Genomic DNA, 16,893 nt, shown 5'->3' with positions numbered 1-16,893 from the left:
ATGGGGAGATGGGCTCAGAGAGGCCAGGAGGCCGGCCTGAGAGCGGATAGCACACAGCAGGCTCAGAGCCAGGAGCCAGGTCCCCGGCCTTCCCCGGGGCCTGCCGCGTACCCACTCGGCCGCGCCCGGGGGGTCCTTGGAGGAGGCGGGCCGTGGAGCTGGGCTCTCCGGCTGCTGGGTTTGGGGAGGGCTCCAGGCTGCTGAGGAGGGAGCAAGAGGAAGGAGACTGGGTCTCGGCCCGGAATCCGGCTGGTGGTGCCTCCCCCTCCAGGCATTCAGACTCCCACCCACTCAACCACGGAGGGTTGCCACGGCAACCGCGCTCCAGGGCAAGCGCGCCCCCTCTCCGCCAGCAGCCGGTCCTCCTCCTGCCCCTCCCCTGCCCCATCCAGGGCACCTGAGGACAGAGCCTAGGCCGCGCCTCCCGCCCCTGGGACGCCCCTGCTTTTGCCCCTTCACGGGGCTCAGGCAAAAACAGAGGCAGGTGTGGGGTCAGTGGGCAGCCCGCATGACCTGGGGTCTAACACACCCAGGGCCCGGTCCCCCGTCTCAACGTGAGGGTGGCGAGCCCTGTCTCCCATGGCTTAAATTGGGAAACTCAAATTTCCCAAACACTCAAGTTCCCTGGGGCTCGAAGTGGGGACAGACAGGTCTGTCACCTGTGTCAGCTCACTTGACCCCTGTGGGCATGCCCACTTCTGAGGCTGCTCGGGCCTACAGAAGCAGTGGGGTCCCAGACGCCGGCCTCTTGAGGGCCCCCGGGTCTCCCCGGCTCCCTGTGATCAGCCTGGGCTTCCAAGCCCCCTTGCCACTCGGGTGCCCTTGGGATCCCACTTTCCTCTCCTATAAAATGTGGGTATGCACCCCCCCATCCTTACTAAGTTCTTATGAGGATTAAATGAGATACAGGCGTGCAGTGCTCGGAATGGGGCACAGAGCTGTCAGCCGCTGCCCCTGGCCATCGTGGGTGGTTCTGGCAAATGGGAGGTCCCAGCCGACCCCCCACACCCCATAGCGGAAAGGTTTTCCTGAAATTGTGAGGCTCAAGGCCCATCTCCCATCTCTGCCTGCATACCACCCCTCCTGCCCTGTCTGCCCCAACCCACTGTGTGAGTTTGCTGGGGCTGCTGTTAAAGCCAGGCTGGGCAGCTTTAACAGAAATGTATTATCTCCCAGTTATAGACACCAGAAGTCCAAGATCAAAGCATTGGGTTGGTTCCTTCCAGGGGCACAGAGAAAGAACCTCTGCCCCAGCTTCTGGTGGTTTGCCAGCAATCCCTAGCTTGAAGGCACATCACACTGATCTCTGCCTCTGTCTTCACATAGTGTTCTCCTTGGGTGTGTGTGGGTTTGTGTCCAAGTAGCCCCCTTTTATAAGGACAGCAGTCTGATTGGATCAGGGTCCTTCCTACTGGGGCTTCCTAGGTGGCTCAGTGGGAAAGAATCCACCTGCCAAAGCAGGAGAAGCAAGAGATGAGGATTTGAGCCCTGGTCTGGGAAGATCCCCTGGAGAAGGAAGTGGCAACCCACTCCAGTATTCTTGCCTGGGAAATCCCATGGACAGAGGAGCCTAGTGTGCTGCAGCCCATGGCGTTGCAAAGAGTCGGACATGGCTGAGTGCACGCACACACACACACACACCACCCTAATGACCTCACTCATCTTTATCTCCAAATAAGGTCCCATTCTGAGGTGCCAGGGGATAGGGCACCAGTGTATCTTTTCTGGGGGAAATACGGTTGCATCCACCGCAAGCTCTCAGGGCTGGTCAGGCCTGGTCTCCCAGGCGGTTCCCACCTCACCACGTCTGACCTCACTTCCTCACTGAGGTGAGCACCAGGTGGCAGGAGAAGCTCCGCAGGGCCGAGTGGGTGTGCAGTCAGGCCAGGAAGACCGGGAGCAGAGCTGCTGTGCCCAGCTCCCCCGCTCCAGCCCTGAGGTGGGGGCAGCCCTGGGGACACCTGGGGCTTCGTGGGGGAGCTGCTCCAGGGACGGGGCTTCGGGGAGCAGCAGCAGCCCACGGGGAACACTTTCTGTGCCCCTGAGGCAATGGTGCCCAGCCCGTGTGGGGCAGGCTCGGCCCCTAGGTCGCAGGGCAGATGCCCCGTCCAGCCGTCCCCACCACCATTCCTGTGTTCATTTGGTGAATGTTTGTTTGTGGGCCTGTTATATACCTGGGCTTCCCTGGTAGCTCAGTGGTAAAGAGTCCGCCTGCCAATGCAGGAGATGCGGGTTTGATCCCTGGTCCAGGAAGATCCCCTGGAGAAGGAAATGGCAACCCACTCCAGAATTCTTGCCTGGAGAATCCCGTGGACAGAGGAGCCTGGCGGGCTGCAGTCCACGGGGTCGCAAAGAGTCGGACACATCTGAGCAACAACCAGTACTGCGTGTCTAAGTGCCAGGAGGAGCCTGGGGAGCTCCCCTTCGTAGGGTGGAGGACACGGGGACAAGTCAAGTCATACAGCAGTGACGTGATCGGTGGGGGTGGGGGTGACAGCACAGCAGGGGACACCATGTACTCACTGCCCACCAGGCACGGCCTTGCGTGTTCCCTGGGTGTGAATTCATCGTGCTGTGCTGCTACCCTAAGCAGCAGCCCCATTTTACTGAGAGAAAAACGGAGCCGTGGGAGGTTACGGGACGGTGGGGATGGGACAGGTGGGCACTGACTGCCAGCGGCTATGGTGCAGGGTGGTGGAGGCCCACCCGCGTCTCTGAGGAGGGGACGTGAGCTGAGATCCAAGGGACGTAGGCCCCGACTGCGTGATGGGAACCAGCGTGGCCAGAGGAGCAGGGAAGGGGCAGGAGTGTGGTCTCACAGGATGTGGAGTGGGAGCCCTGGCAAGGATTTAAGCAGGGGAGCAGTGTGTTGAGATTATTCTTTTTTGTTTTTGGTTGTGCCACATATCTTGTGAGATCCTGGTTCCCCAACCAGGGATTGAACCCGGGCCACGGCAGTGAAAGCACCGAGTCCTAACCACTGGACTGCCAGGGAGGTCCCAAGATTGTCTTCAGAAAGCCCCCTCTGTGGAACAGACTTATGGACATGGGGGCGGGAGGGGTGGAAGGAGAGGGTGGGATGAATGAAGACTAGCTTAGAAACACATACACTACTGTATGTAAGACAGAGAGCCAGCGGGAAGTTACTTACGACTCAGGGAGCTCAGCTCGGTGCTCTGTGACAGCCTGGAGGGTCGCGATGGCGTGAGAGGCGGGAGGGAAGCTGCAGAGGGAGGGGGTGTTTGTATACCTGTGGCTGCTCCATGTTGATGTCTGGCAGAAACCAACACAGTATTATAAAGCAATTATCTTTCGGTTAAAAATAAATAAATTGAAAGAAAAGGTCCTGTCTGTGGAAACAGCCTAAGTATCCATCAATGATGAATGGATAGAAAATTCCCTGGTCATCCAGCGCTTAGGACTTCACACTTTGACTGCCTAGGCGTTAGCTGCTCAGTCTTGTCCAACTGTTTGCCATCCTATGGACTGTAACCCACCAGGGTCCTCTGTTCGTGGGATTTCCCAGGCAAGAATACTGGAGTGGGTTGCCATTCCCATCTCCATTTACTGCCTAGGGAGTGGGTTCAATCCCTGGTCAGAAAACTAAGATGCTGCGAGTCACGTGGCACGGCCAAAAAAATAAAATTTGACATATACAGACTAGCATATTAAAGTAGATAACTAATAAGGACCTACTATAAGTACAGGAAACTATCAGTACTCTGTAGTGGTGTATGCAAGAAAAGAACCTTTTTAAAACGTGGATATACGTATAATGGATTCGCTTTGCTGTATACACGAAACTAACAGAACTGTGTAAATCAAGTATATTCCAATTAAAACATTTTTTTTATCCAAATGGATGAAGAAATGTAGTCCATTCATACAATGGAATATTACTCAGCCAGAAAGAGGAACTCAACTGACACACTCTTCAACATGGGTGAACCTCAGAAACATCTTGCTGAGTGAAAGAAACCAGACCCAAAAGGCCACTGATTATATGGTTCCACGTGTGTGCGATGCTCAAAACAGGCAGATCCATAGACACAGAAAGCAGATGAGCGGTTGCCAGGACCTGAGGGGAGCGGGGAAACAGAATTCTTGATTAGCAGGGACCACGTTTCTGGTGGCTCAGAAGGGAAAGAATCTACCTGCAGTGCAGGAGACCCAGGTTCGATCCCTGGGTCAGGAAGATCCCCTGGAGAAGGGAACGGCAACTCACTCCAGTATTCTTGCGTGAAGTATCCCATGGACAGAGGAGCCTGGTGGACTACAGTCTGTGGGGTCACAAAGAGAGTCGGATACAACTGAGCAACTAACACACACACAAGTTTCTCTTCGGAGCGATACAAAAGTTTTGAAATAGAGGTGCTGATGGCACAGCATTGAGGATGTAATTAATGCCACTGAATTGTATACTTAAAAATGGTTAACATCACAAGTTTTACATTTTATATATATATATGGGGCTTCCCTGGTAAAGAACCCGCTTGCCAAGGCAGGAGATGCGAGTTCGATCCCAGGGTTGGGAAGATCCCCTGGAGAAAGAAATGGCAACCCACTCCAGTATTCTTGCCTGGAGAATCCCATGGACAGAGGATCCTGGTGGGCTACTGTCCATGCAGGCGCAAAGAGTTGGACACAACTTAGCAACTAAACAACCGTGTGTGTGTGTGTGTGTATGAGATACCATAATCTTTTAAAAAGCTCCTGAACTTGCTGTGGGGGTGAGGGAAGGGGAAACCCCAGATTTTGACTCCTGGGATTCTGACCCAAGGCCCTGGGAGGATGGTGCCAGGGGGACCATGCCCTGAAATGGGGAGTCTGGTCGGGTCTGGTCAGGCTCAAGATGCGTTGGAGATCCAAACAGAAGTGCAGATGTGAGGAGAGAAACGGGGCTGGGACTCAGGCGGCAGTCGTCAGGTACAGATGGTATCTAGAGCCATGATGCTGGTGGAATCCCTGAGCGGGGTGTGGACAGGGAAGAGGGCGGAGTCCTGGGGTTCCGGGGAGCGGGGACAGCCCGGGAGGAGGAGAAGAGCCAGATCCTTCAAATGGATGCTTCCTGGGCCCTGACCCTCCTTACTCCGGGACAGCATCCTCTGATGGGCCCCTGCTGGCTTACTGTGTATGTAGGCTGTGGTCCTTACGAGAACCCTGCAGAAACAAGGTGCCAAGGGAACTGGGGGTGGGGGTGGGGAGGACCCACTCAGGGCCCTGGGGCATGAAATGACATAGTCGGACCCCAGACGCATGTTGGCCGGCCGCACCCAGAGCCTGGCATCCGGCAGCCTCTTCAGCATTAACCAGACACTAACCGGTTTAACTCCCTTAGGGAGCCAGAGGGAGAATGCTAACCAGTTAAACTCCCTAGGGGAGAGTCAGGGAGGGGAGCATCCATCAGCCTAGCGTCAGTTCCCCACTGCACCCCGAGTCTGGAAGGTAGAAGATGGGGGGGGAATGAGGTGATTGCCCCCTCCCCACCGACCGTGTAAAATTGTAGAATGCTGCGAAATGAAAGGAAGCCATCCAAGGCCACATCTGCACAGGGTTGTGGTATGAGAGAGATGGTTGTGGGCTGAGGAGCTAGAGAGGAGGGTTCGCTGAAGGCTGGGAGCTGGGGAGGGTCCTGGGGGTCAGGGTGGGGGAGCTGCGCCAGAAAATTACTTCCATTTCTCATGAGAGGAGACAGGCCTGGAGGGACATCCTGCCCCATGAGTGAGCCGCCCAAATCTTTATTTCCTGAGGAGCTGTGCTGAGTCCCTGCCCTCAACTGGCTCATGGTCTAGTGGGGAAGGCTGATAATCGATCGCTTATACAAGAAGGTAATTTCAAAGTATCTCCTGGTGGTCCAGTGATTAAGACTCTGGGCTCCCAATGCGGGGGGCCCAGGTTCTACCCCTGGTCAAGGAACTAGATCCCACATGCTGAAACTAAGAGTCAGTGCAGTCAGATAAATAATTTCTTTTAAAAAGCAAAATGTTTAAAAGAAAAAAGAAGGTGGTTTCAGATGCTGTGTATTAAACATGGGGCTAGGGATTCCCATGGTGGTTCAGTGGTTAAGACTCTGCGCTTCCACTGCAGGAGTCAAGGGTTCGGTCCCTGGTCAGGGAACTAAGATCCCACAAGCTGCACAGTGTGACCGAAATAAACAAAAAATAACATAAAAACAGGGCTGAAGGATGGTGAGCAAGGGTGGGGGCAGTCAGGGAAGGTTGCTCTGCTGGGGTGCCCTTGCGGTCGAGCCCTGAATGATGAGAAGCTGCAGCAGGTGATGGGGGTGCTGGGACAGTGTTCCAGGCAGAGGAGCAGCTCAGGCACGGGCTCGGGCTGGGAGGAGGGCTGGGCTGCGGAGCGTGGCGGCAGCAGGTCACCAGTGGCCTCCAGGTCCTGGGGAGGAGCAGAGACCCCAGGGGAGGCAGAGGGGAGGAGGGCACTCAGATTTGCAGCAGTGAATGATGGCCTTAGCACCGGGTGGAGGCAGCGAGGCTGCGCAGAGGCGGCCAGGACACGCCTCTGGGGCATCAGGATGGGCCTGGTGGTGGCCCTGGGAAGTGGGCAGATTGACCGGTACTTTGGAGGGAGGCAGAGCCCATGGGACTTGCTGGAGAAGCTTATGAAGGGGAGGGGAGCAGAGGAGTTGGTGATTGAGGAGGATTCCTAGGTTTGGGTTCTGAGACTGATTCAACGTGGAGAAGGGAATGGCAACCTACTCCAGTATTCTTGCCTGGGAAATCCCATGGACAGAGGAGCCTGGCGGGCTACAGTCCATGGGGTCGCAAAAGAGATGGACACGACTGAGCAACTGAACAAGCGTTCAACAAATATTCAGGCCTGTTGTGGAAGCAGGACCAGACCAGTGCAGTGATCCCTGCCTGTGGAGGGGCACATCCATTAAAAAAGAGAAATAGTTACGTTTGAACCAAGGTCTAAAGGAGGCCAGGGAGCAGAGGAAGAGGCCGTGTGAATAGCTGGCAGGCAGAAGAGTCACCCAGAGGATGTGACAAGTACCAAGGCCCTGGGGCAGGGTCTGGGCTGCCTGAGGAAGAGCAGGAGGCAGGAGTGGGGTCAGGGAGCTTACTGGGCTGGTCGATAGGCTTTCAATTGTGGGGGGAAAAAGAACCAGTCGTCAGGGCTCTTTTGTGAGATTCCAAACTGTAAATAAGAGGCTTGGAAAGTGTGAGCTTGCCCCTGGTGTTGAGACCACAGGACAGACTGGGGGCATGGGAGCAGAGGACAGACCCAGGGTTTGCACACTAGAAGTGAAGTGAAAGTCACTCATTCATGTCCACTTCTGCGACCCCATGGACTCTGCAGTCCATGGAATTCTCCAGGCCAGAATACTGGAGTGGGTAGCCTTTCTTTCCCTTCTCCAGAGGATCTTCCCAACCCAGGGATCGAACCCAGGTCTCCTGCATTGCAGGCGGATTCTTTACCAACTGAGCTGTCAGGGAATGAGAGCCGCTTAAAACATGGGGTGCTGGAACTTGCCTGGTGGCCTCGTGATTAACAATCAGCCTTGCAATGCAGGGGGTGCAGATTTGATCTCTGGTTGGGGAACTAAGATCCCACATGCCGCAAAGCTGCTACACCCACCCCCACAACTCCTGAGTTGGTGAACCACAACTAAGAATGCAGCCAATAAATAAAGTAAAAGAGAAACTATTTTTAAAAAAAGAAACATGGGTGCTGACCCTCCTCAGAGAAGGTACATTTCTAGCAAGTTCCTGTCCAGGCTGGTGCCCCTGGGCCAGGTCATGCTTGGAGACCCGGGGAGTAGACGAAGCACAGGACCAGGCGTGGAGATCTGGGTGTCCCAATCCGAGAGTATCCCAGGGGAGACAGAAGCAGCGTGAAGAGGAGAGGCTGGAGGGAGAAAAAGCGGTCGGAACCTGGCTCTGTGCCCTCAATGCTGCTGTGCCCAGGGAAGGGGAAGGCTAGCATGGGAAGACACACACCTCCCACCCCTCCTCCAGCTTCCCCAGCTCCCCCAGGGGCTGCACCCACCCCTCACCCCGCCTGCCTGTCTCCAGCTCACCCTGAGGGTCCCCCCGAGAGGAAAGAGGGGACTTAGTTGTCCCTGGTCCCTGATCTGTGGCGCCAGCCAGCTGGATTCTAATTAGCTTCCAGAGCCAGAGAGACAGGAAGCCAAGGGGCTGGGGGTGGGGCCCTGGACTCCTGCCCAAGACCAGGAGGCTGCAGGCCGGGGCCAAGACGCCTGGGTCCCCCACCCTGGACGCCGTGCTGGATGAGGAAGCTGGGGTAGGGGAGACGAACTGGCAGGGTCTCAATTTCAAGAGGCTTCCAGAGGGTTCTCCTCTGGGATGGAGGGTCTGGGGCCTGCCTGGCTGCAGGTGGGCCCTTCTTAGCTGGTACTGCCCGAAGAATTACCCCAGTCACCTGGGGAAGGGGAGGCTGGCAGACCCCAGGAGGTGCTTCTGGGAGATCCAAGGTGCCCAAATGGGTGGGTCCACCTGTTGGGGTAGGGGTGTGTGCAACGTGAGCCAGAGGCCTTGGCGGGGTCAGCCTCTGGCCCAGGGGTGCCGCTTCTGTCCGATACGGCCAACTTGGTCCACCCTCTCGGGGCAGCAGGCTAAAGGCCCTTGGGCACCTGCAGACAGAGAGGGGACCTGCCCTCTTCCTCAGCCCACCCCTGCCCCCGCCTCACTCTCCCTGTCCTTCACAGGCTGGTGGACCAGGCCGTGGTGCCCACCTGGTGATGTGGGGCGAGGCCCCCTGCACAGCCCACTGAGCCGAGAACGCACCCCTGGCCACCACCATGGCCCGCCTGGCCGCCGCGCTCTGGAGTCTCTGTGTCACAGCCATCCTCGTCACCTCAGCCACCCAAGGTAGGTGTTAAGGGGGCTGAGGCAGGGGAGGGGGGTGAAACCCTGAAATACCCCCAACCAGGGTGACCCTGGTGGCTCAGCGGTAAAGAACCTGCCTGCCAATGCAGGAGACCTGGGTTCAACCCCTGGGTTGGGAAGATTCCCCTGGAGGAGGGCATGGGAACCCACTTTTTGCCTGGAGAATCCCATGGACAGAGGAGCCTGGTAGGCTACAGGCTGTAGGGTCGCAAAAGAGTTGGACATGACTTAGTAACTGAACAACCACAACCTCCTGATCCCTTCACCCAGCCTCAGTCTGGCAGAACCAGAGCAGAGAAAGACTTGGTGATCACACACCCTGATTCGAGGGGTCCCTGAATCGGCCCCTCACCCCCCAACCCAGAGCTCCAGGGATCATCACCAGGGGTCCTAGAGCCTGGGATTTGGGCTGTGGCCTCCAGGACCGGGACAGGCCTTCCTGGTGAGGCTCTTCTGTCTCCTGTGTGTGTCTGTGTGTGTCTCTCTGTGATTACATCTCCGAGGCTCTCGCTGGGAAGAAGGCTTAATTAAAGCATGCCCGCTGACGTTTATTTAAAAACAACTAATTATCCGGCTCGGCCCTATGCCGGCCCCGGGATCCTGCACACGCCACAATTAGTGCCCGGAGCCTGCCCGCCCACCCTCGCCCGATTACTCAATTACTGTCCCCACGGTGGGCCCAGGCGGGGGCAAGGGCAGCGCGGGATGAGAGGCAGAGAGGAGGCCCGCTGGCCTCACCCTTGCACTGGGGGTGCCCCCTGCCCCGCCCTCCCCAGCCCTGTCTGGAGGCTGCTGGTGGTGGGCCCTGCTCCCCAGTGCTCCCTCACACAGAGAGCCTCAAAGGTGGAGGGGGCGTTGTTCAGTGGTGCCACCAGGCCTTGGCACTGCTCCGGCCCGCTGGCGCCCTCTGCTCCCGCAGCACCCGTGATCTCTGCCCATCCAGGTCCTGCCCCACAGCCCCAGCTGGGCCGGGCGGGGCTTCTTCCACCCCCAGACCCATCTGAGCCATCTGAGCCAGCCCTCCACCCCCAGCCTCCTTCCCAGGCCCAGGAAGGACTAAAATTAGACATGGGAGCAGATGGCGCTGGAGGAACACATGTAAAACTTTTCCCCAAGTGGGACTCAACTCACCCCAAAAAACCCCGAGGGCCTGGCTGCCAACCCCGTTGGGCCCCCAGCTGGCATCAGAGGGACTAGATCGCAACAAAGGGGGCCCGTCTGTCTCTGCTGCCAACGAGCACTGGGACTTTCTCTCTATCCGCCAGTGACAGTCTCCACGTTGGCGGCTCCGGACCACTCTGTGCATCCCTGCTTCCCTTGGAGCCCCGGCATAGGCCTGGCTGAGACCAGTGTGCAAGAAGGTGGCTGCCCTGGCAGGCGTGGATGGTGCTGAGCCTGCTCTGTCCCACAGAGATGAGCTGCCTTAATCATCCTCCTGACAGTAGTAATCAGGGGCCTGTCTGCCCACTGCAGACCAGTTCCGCTGCACCCCTCAGCAGAGGCCCGTGGAGTAGGCATTGTCAGCTCCCTAGAGAAGGAAGTAAGGGCACCGGCGTGGTCAGTGAATACATGAAGCCACCAGCCAGCGAGTGGCTGCGCTGGGATTTAAATCCCAGCCATCCCAGCTTGCAGTCCCTGAAAAGCACAGGAAGGGAGCTGGCATGTGACAGTGCAACCCCTCCAAGAGCCAGGTATGCCCATGGCAAGTTCTTCCATTGTCATGGCAACCCTAGGAAGTTTCCCAAGTGAAAGCCAGGGGCCCCCTCCCTGGGATGCCCTCACTGGCTACAGCATCTCCTTCCAGAACATCTTCTAGCACAGAAGCCTCCCAGTACAACCCTGGGCTGTTGTTTGCCCATTTTACAGATCTTGAAACTGAGGCCTGGTGAGGCGCCAGCAGCAGGTGTCCAAATGAGAGTGTGCATGAGAATCACGGGTGGGTGTACCCATTCAGGGGCTCCTGGTTTCACCCCCAAGATTCCGGATCAGCAGGCCTGGGTCTGGGGGCACTCAGAATCTGCATTCCGAACACAATGTGGATATGCCCAGGGCACTGGGAGAAACCCTGGCCCAAAGGACCCACCCGGCCTGTCAGCTGGGAGGTAGCAAAGCCAGGCTGTGTGGTTTCTTCCAGAACATGAGGACATTCCCTTCTACACCCTCCCTGCTCTGTGCATGGGGGTGGTGCGAAGTTTGAGAAGTGCCCCAGGCCACTCTCAGCTTAGATGGTTTGCCTGAAGGATTCATGAAATTCACAAACACCATTATTGTTGTTTACTGGCTCAGTCGTGTCTGGCTCTTTGGGGACTGTGGCCCGCCAGACTTTGCCACTGAGCCACCAGGGAAGACCATCCCTTGCGTTTATAGTTGATTACTAGTGGCTCAGATGGTAAAGATTCCTCCTGCCAATGCAGGAGACCCAGGTTCGATTCCTTGGTTGGGAAGATTCCCTGCAGAGGGAAATGGCAGCCCACTCCAGTATTCTTGCCTGGGAAATCCCACAAACAGAGGAGTTTGGCAGTCTACGGTCCATGGGGTCACAAAAGATTCAGAGATGACGTAGTGACTAAACAACAACATAGTTGACTACAGTGAACTGACACAGATGAAAATCAGCCAAGAGAAGAGGGGCGTGGGGCAGCATCAGGGAGAGTTCTGTGCGTGGGGGCTCTGGTGGTTCCCTCCCAGGGTAGTTGCAGACAGCAGGAACTGTGTAAGCAACGATGAGCCACACCACGCGTGTTACACTGCTAACCGGGGAAGCTCTTCTGAGTCTTGGTGTCTTTACTGAGGCTCAGTCACATGGACGTGGCTGGCCTCAATCTCCAGCCCTTCCAGAGGTCCCAAAACGCCTACCTGAAACCGCACTGTTAGTGAACTAACTATTAATAGTTTGCTAGGGCCGTCGTGACCAAGTGCCACAGACTGAGGGGCTTAAGCAACAGAAGGGTATTCCCTCCCAGTTCTAGAGGCTGGACGTCCAAGATCAAGGTGTCAGCAAGGTTGGTTCCTTCTGAAGGCCGCCGGGGAAGGGTCTACTCCAGGCCCTTCTCCTTGGCTCCTAGGTCGTCATCATCTTCCTGCATCTCCACGTCGTCTTCCTTCTTTGTGTGCCTCTGGGTCCAAATTTCCTTCTTTTTATAAGAACACCATTCATATTGGATTGGTTGTTGTTGTTCAGTTGCTCAGTCGTGTCCAACTCTTTGCGACCCTATGGACCGAAGCACACCAGGCTTCCCTGTCCTTCACCATCTCCCGGAGTTTGCTCAAACTCATGTCCATCGAGTTGGTGATACCATCCAATCTCTGTCAACCCCTTCTCCCCCTGCCTTCAATCTTTCCCAGCATCAGGGTCTTTTCCAGTGAGTCACCTCTTCGCATCAGATGGCCAAAGTATTGGAGCTTCAGCTTCAACCTCAGTCCTTCCAATGTGTATTCAGGGTTGATTTCCTTTTAGGATTGACTGCTTTGATCTCCTTGCTGTCCAAGGAACTCGCAAGAGTCTTCTCCAACACCAGTTTGAAAGCTTCAATTCTTCGGCACTCATATTGGATTAGGGTTCACCTTAGTGGTCTCATTTTAACTTGAGTAATTCTGTAAAGATGCTCTCTCTAAATTTGCCCATATTCTAAGGCAGGGGTCCCTAGCTCCTGGGCCACAGACCGGTAGTGGTCCATGGTCTATTCGGAATCAGGCTGCAGAGCAGGAAGTGAGTGGTGGGCCAGCAAGTGAAGCTTTATCTGTATTTACAGCTGCTTCCCGTCATTTGCATTACCGCCTGAGCTCCGCCTCCTGTCAGATCAGCAGTGGCATTAATATTCTCATAGGAGCGTGAACTACTGTGAACTGTGCATTCAAGGGGTCTAGATTGCACGCTCCTTATGAGAAACATCCCAAAACAATCCTCCCCATGCCCCATCCATGGAAAAAATTGTCTTCCATGAAACCAGTCCCTGGTGCCAAAAAGGGTGGGGACCACTGTTCTAAGATATTGGGGGTTAGGGCTTGATTTCAGCATATGAATTGGTGGAGGGGGGAAGACTTGATTCAACCCATTAACAGTTCACACAGGCTCCAGGCCCCCAAGTAAAGATACTCTTCTCACAAAGGACACTACAAGGGCTCACAGGGCACCTCCCAGGAGCCAGATTCTTCTTGGGCCAGGCTAATGGCCTTACTACACAAGTGGGCCCACTGAGAAGCCCATTTCACAGATGAGTAAACTGAGCTTCATACAGCCTGCAGCCCATACAGTCAAGCTGGAGGTGGAGCCTCTCCAGTGGGGCTCCGTCCCACCCTTCCTGGGCCTGGTGGTGACAGACTCCTTCCCCCTTCTTCCTGCAGGCCTGAGCCGGGCTGGGCTCCCTTTCGGGCTGATGCGCCGGGAGCTGGCATGTGAAGGCTACCCCATCGAGCTGCGGTGCCCAGGCAGCGACGTCATTATGGTGGAGAATGCCAACTATGGGCGCACGGACGACAAGATCTGCGACGCCGACCCTTTCCAGATGGAGAACGTGCAGTGCTACCTGCCGGACGCCTTCAAGATCATGTCCCAGAGGTGAGCGGCTGCGGAGAAAGGGCGGCAGCGGCCCGAGGGCCCCTGTGAGGTGCCTGTCCTCTGCGCCCCATGCCTAGCGCACCCTGTTCCCCTCCACCCTTCCTTGTGGGCATTCGATACATGTTTCCTAAGCAGCTACTAGGGGCCGGGTGCCACGCAAACAGCCAGTAAGACCTAGCCCACGCCCCACCAGCCTGTCACCTCCCCAAGCTGTACCCTTCGCCAAAAGCCTGTTGCCTCCAGACGCTCATTCCAAGATTAGCAGGGGCTTGCAGAGTAAGAGCCATGGCAGGACAGGGGGACGTGTCAAAGGAGCTGGGGGACAGCCCAGAGGGCTTCCCTGGGGAGCTGACACCTGAACATGGACGGCAGAAGGTTATGTGCTTGTGTCAGAGAGAAGGTGTGTGAGAATGTGAGGGAGGGAGTGTGAAGACTGTTCCTTTCTGTACGTGTGTGTTTGAGTGGGGGGGGTGTACAAAGCTACACACTCAAGCCAGACCACTAGAGCTAGTCAGCTCTTCCCTCGGATTTTACCCAGATTTAGGGCTTCCCTGCTGGTCCAGTGGTTAAGAATCTGCCTGCCAATGCAGGCGACATGGGTTCGATCCCTGGTCCGGGAAGACCCCACATGCCATGGGGCCACAACGACTGAGCCCGTGCGCCTAGAGCCTGTGCTCTAGAGCAGCCACCGCAGTGAGAAGCCTGAGCCCCACAGCGAGAGAGTGGCACCCGTCGCCGCAACTCGAGAAAGCCAGCACACAGCAATGAAGACCCAGTGCAGCCAAATTTAAAAAAAGCTTTAACCCAGATTGATTGCTGCTTCCACCCTGACCCCCTATGGCTGCTTCCAGCATCCTCTGCCCCCTCCTTGCCTTCTCTTGCCTGCCTGCTATGGTCTGTTCCCGCCATAGCAGCCAGAGTGCACTAGTGGACACTTGAGTCAGGTCCTGCCCTCCTCCTATCAGATCCCTCCTTGGTGCCCACCTCACTCGGAGCAAAAGCCTAAGTCCTCCTCAGGTCCACAAGGCCCTGGGATCTCTGCAGCGTCCTCTCTAGTCCTCACCTTCTCCATGCTCCTCCTCACTGGGTTTCAGTTACCTGGCCACTCCTTAGACTCATCACCCATCTTCTGCTAGGGGCTTCCTCGGGACCTTTGTGCTGGCTGTTCCCTGTCTGGAATGCTCTTCCCCAAAACCCACGTGACTCCTCCCTTCCCTTTCTCAGGTTCTTTCATTTGAATTACGTTTCTTGCTGCACTCCATTGCCAGCAATGGGATCTTATTTCCTCGACCAGGAATCGAACCCACGCCCCTCTGCATTAAAAGCACAGAGTCTTAACCACTGGACCGCCAGAGAGGTCCCCCATTCAGAGATTTTTTTTGCCTGACTAGCCTCTTAATGCGGAGAAGGCAATGGCACCCCACTCCAGTACTCTTGCCTGGAAAATCCCATGGATGGAGGAGCCTGGTGGGCTGCTGTCCATGGGGTCACTAAGAGTCAGACACGACTGAGCGACTTCACTTTAACTTTTCACTTTCATGCATTGGAGAAGGAAATGGCAACCCACTCCAGTGTTGTTGCCTGGAGAATCCCAGGGACGGGGGAGCCTGGTGGGCTGCCGTCTATGGGGTCGCACAGAGTCAGACACGACTGAAGCGACTTAGCAGCAGCAGCAGCAACAGCCTCTTAATGAGGTCTGCCTGACCACGCTCTGAAATCACAGTCCGCCCGCCCCACTTCCCAGCCCCTTCCCCATCTCTCTCTCTCCTAGTCCTGACTCCTGCCCACAGCTCCACGGGCTGTGTGGCCTCCTTATCAGGTCTCTTCCATGCCTTCCCTCCCTGGGCTGTCAACCCCACAGGGAAAAGGAGTGCTCTCTGTCACCACCATGTCCACAGCCAGCTACACCACAGGTGCTCACCGAATTTTTGCCAAATGCCTGAGAGAGAGCAGGGTTCACTCCAGGACACTGAACAGAAAACTAGAAAAGGGAAGGAGGCCTGGGGCCAGCTCCACAGCTCCTCGGGGATTCTAGAATACCCCACCGGATGGGGTCACCAGAAGCCTTCTGAGAGCTTGGGGCAGGGAATGGCCATGGCCAGGTGGCTCAGGTAGGGGAGCCAGGCCGGAGCCATGTCGTCCTCTCCCTTCCACCATTTCTTTCTCAAACATCTACTCTCGGGACTTCCCTGGTGGTCCAGGGGTTAAGGCTCTGAGCTTCCACTGCAGGGGGCATGGATTTGATCCCTGGTCGGGGGGCTTCCCAGGTGGTGCTAGTGGTAAAGAACCCACCAGCCAATGCAGGAGACATAAGAGACGTGGGTTCGACCCCTGGCTTAGGAAGATCCCCTGGAGGAGGGCACGGCAACCCACTCTAGTATTCTTCGGGGACTTCCCTGGTAGCTCAGATGGTAAAGAATCTGCCTGCAATGCAGGAGACCTGGGTTCGATCTCTGGGTCGGGAAGATCCCTGGAGAGGGGAATGGCAACGCACTCCAGTATTCTTGCCTGGAGAATCCCCATGGACAGAGGAGCCTGGTGGGCTACAGTACACAGAGTTACATAGAGTAAGACACAACCGAAGCAACTTAGCACAGAGAAATAAGGTCCACGTGCCGTGCGGTGTGGCATAAAAAACAAAGAACTATTCCCCTGCAGCAATCTCCCTCTTCCCTAATTTCCATCTCCCAACACCCCTGCGTGGACCATCCCAGTCCAGCCTCCCTTTCTCCTACCCACTTCATTTCCAGATCCTCCCTGCCCACTTCACTCAGACCAGCCTCAGGGTCTGTGGTGTTTCTCGCCATCTCCCCAAGTTGCTTGCACAGAAATTTGCCTTGTTTCTGACACTCATGGGGTCTCAGTTCTGGGTCAGAGGGGTGGGGGACACAATAGTGTGGTCACTGGGGCCAAGGGAACGTGATGAGGCCACTGCCCCACTGTCTTCACACGTGGAAACTCTACGTTAGTTCAGGGTCCAGCTCTATGACTCTGACAGAGACACCCCAGAGTAAGTACAGTGACCTAAACAGGATCAGCTTCCCAGGTGATGCTAGTGGTAAAGAACCTGCCTGCCAGTGCAGGAGATGTAAAAGACACAGGTTCTATCCCTGGGTTGGGAAAATCCCCTGGAGGAGGGCACGGCAACCCACTCCAGTATTCTTGCTTGGAGAGTCCCATGGACAGGGGAGCCTGACAGGTTACAGTCCATAGGATTGTAAAGAGTCAGACATGACTTAGCTCACAAACAGGATCAGAATTGAAAAGACCCTCAGCACCTGCTTCTATCTCAGTACTGAAACCCCGCCCCCCACTTCCACCCTGGGGCCAATCCCTTAAAGGCTCCATCATACCCACTCTCACTTCCCGGGTTAGAACTCAGTCACAGGCACTTCCCAGCAGGGGAGGCTGGACATGTGGTTTTTCCAGGAAGGCCAGCATTTCTGTGTTTTTCTTTTTGTTTTC

General features: G+C 56.1%; 1 protein-coding gene across 1 annotated transcript in view; it reads left to right on the top strand.

Annotated features, from left to right (window-relative positions):
- The window catches only part of ADGRL1 (adhesion G protein-coupled receptor L1), a 49,495-nt gene that overhangs the window by 9,005 nt on the left and 23,597 nt on the right, over window positions 1-16,893 (top strand). Inside the window, exons 2-3 of the mRNA XM_055429977.2 lie at window positions 8,690-8,852; window positions 13,215-13,428. Of these exons, the coding sequence (XP_055285952.2) occupies window positions 8,783-8,852; window positions 13,215-13,428 (284 nt within the window). The 5' untranslated portion in view covers window positions 8,690-8,782. The remainder of the gene's footprint in view (window positions 1-8,689; window positions 8,853-13,214; window positions 13,429-16,893) is intronic.

Source organism: Moschus berezovskii, chromosome 8, assembly GCF_049115385.1.
Source record: "Moschus berezovskii isolate FMDL1 chromosome 8, NW_MosBer_1.0, whole genome shotgun sequence".
In the NCBI taxonomy this organism is placed as follows: domain Eukaryota; kingdom Metazoa; phylum Chordata; class Mammalia; order Artiodactyla; family Moschidae; genus Moschus; species Moschus berezovskii.
Note: the sequence above shows the minus strand (reverse complement) of the source record. Positions and strands in the feature narration are given on the sequence as shown.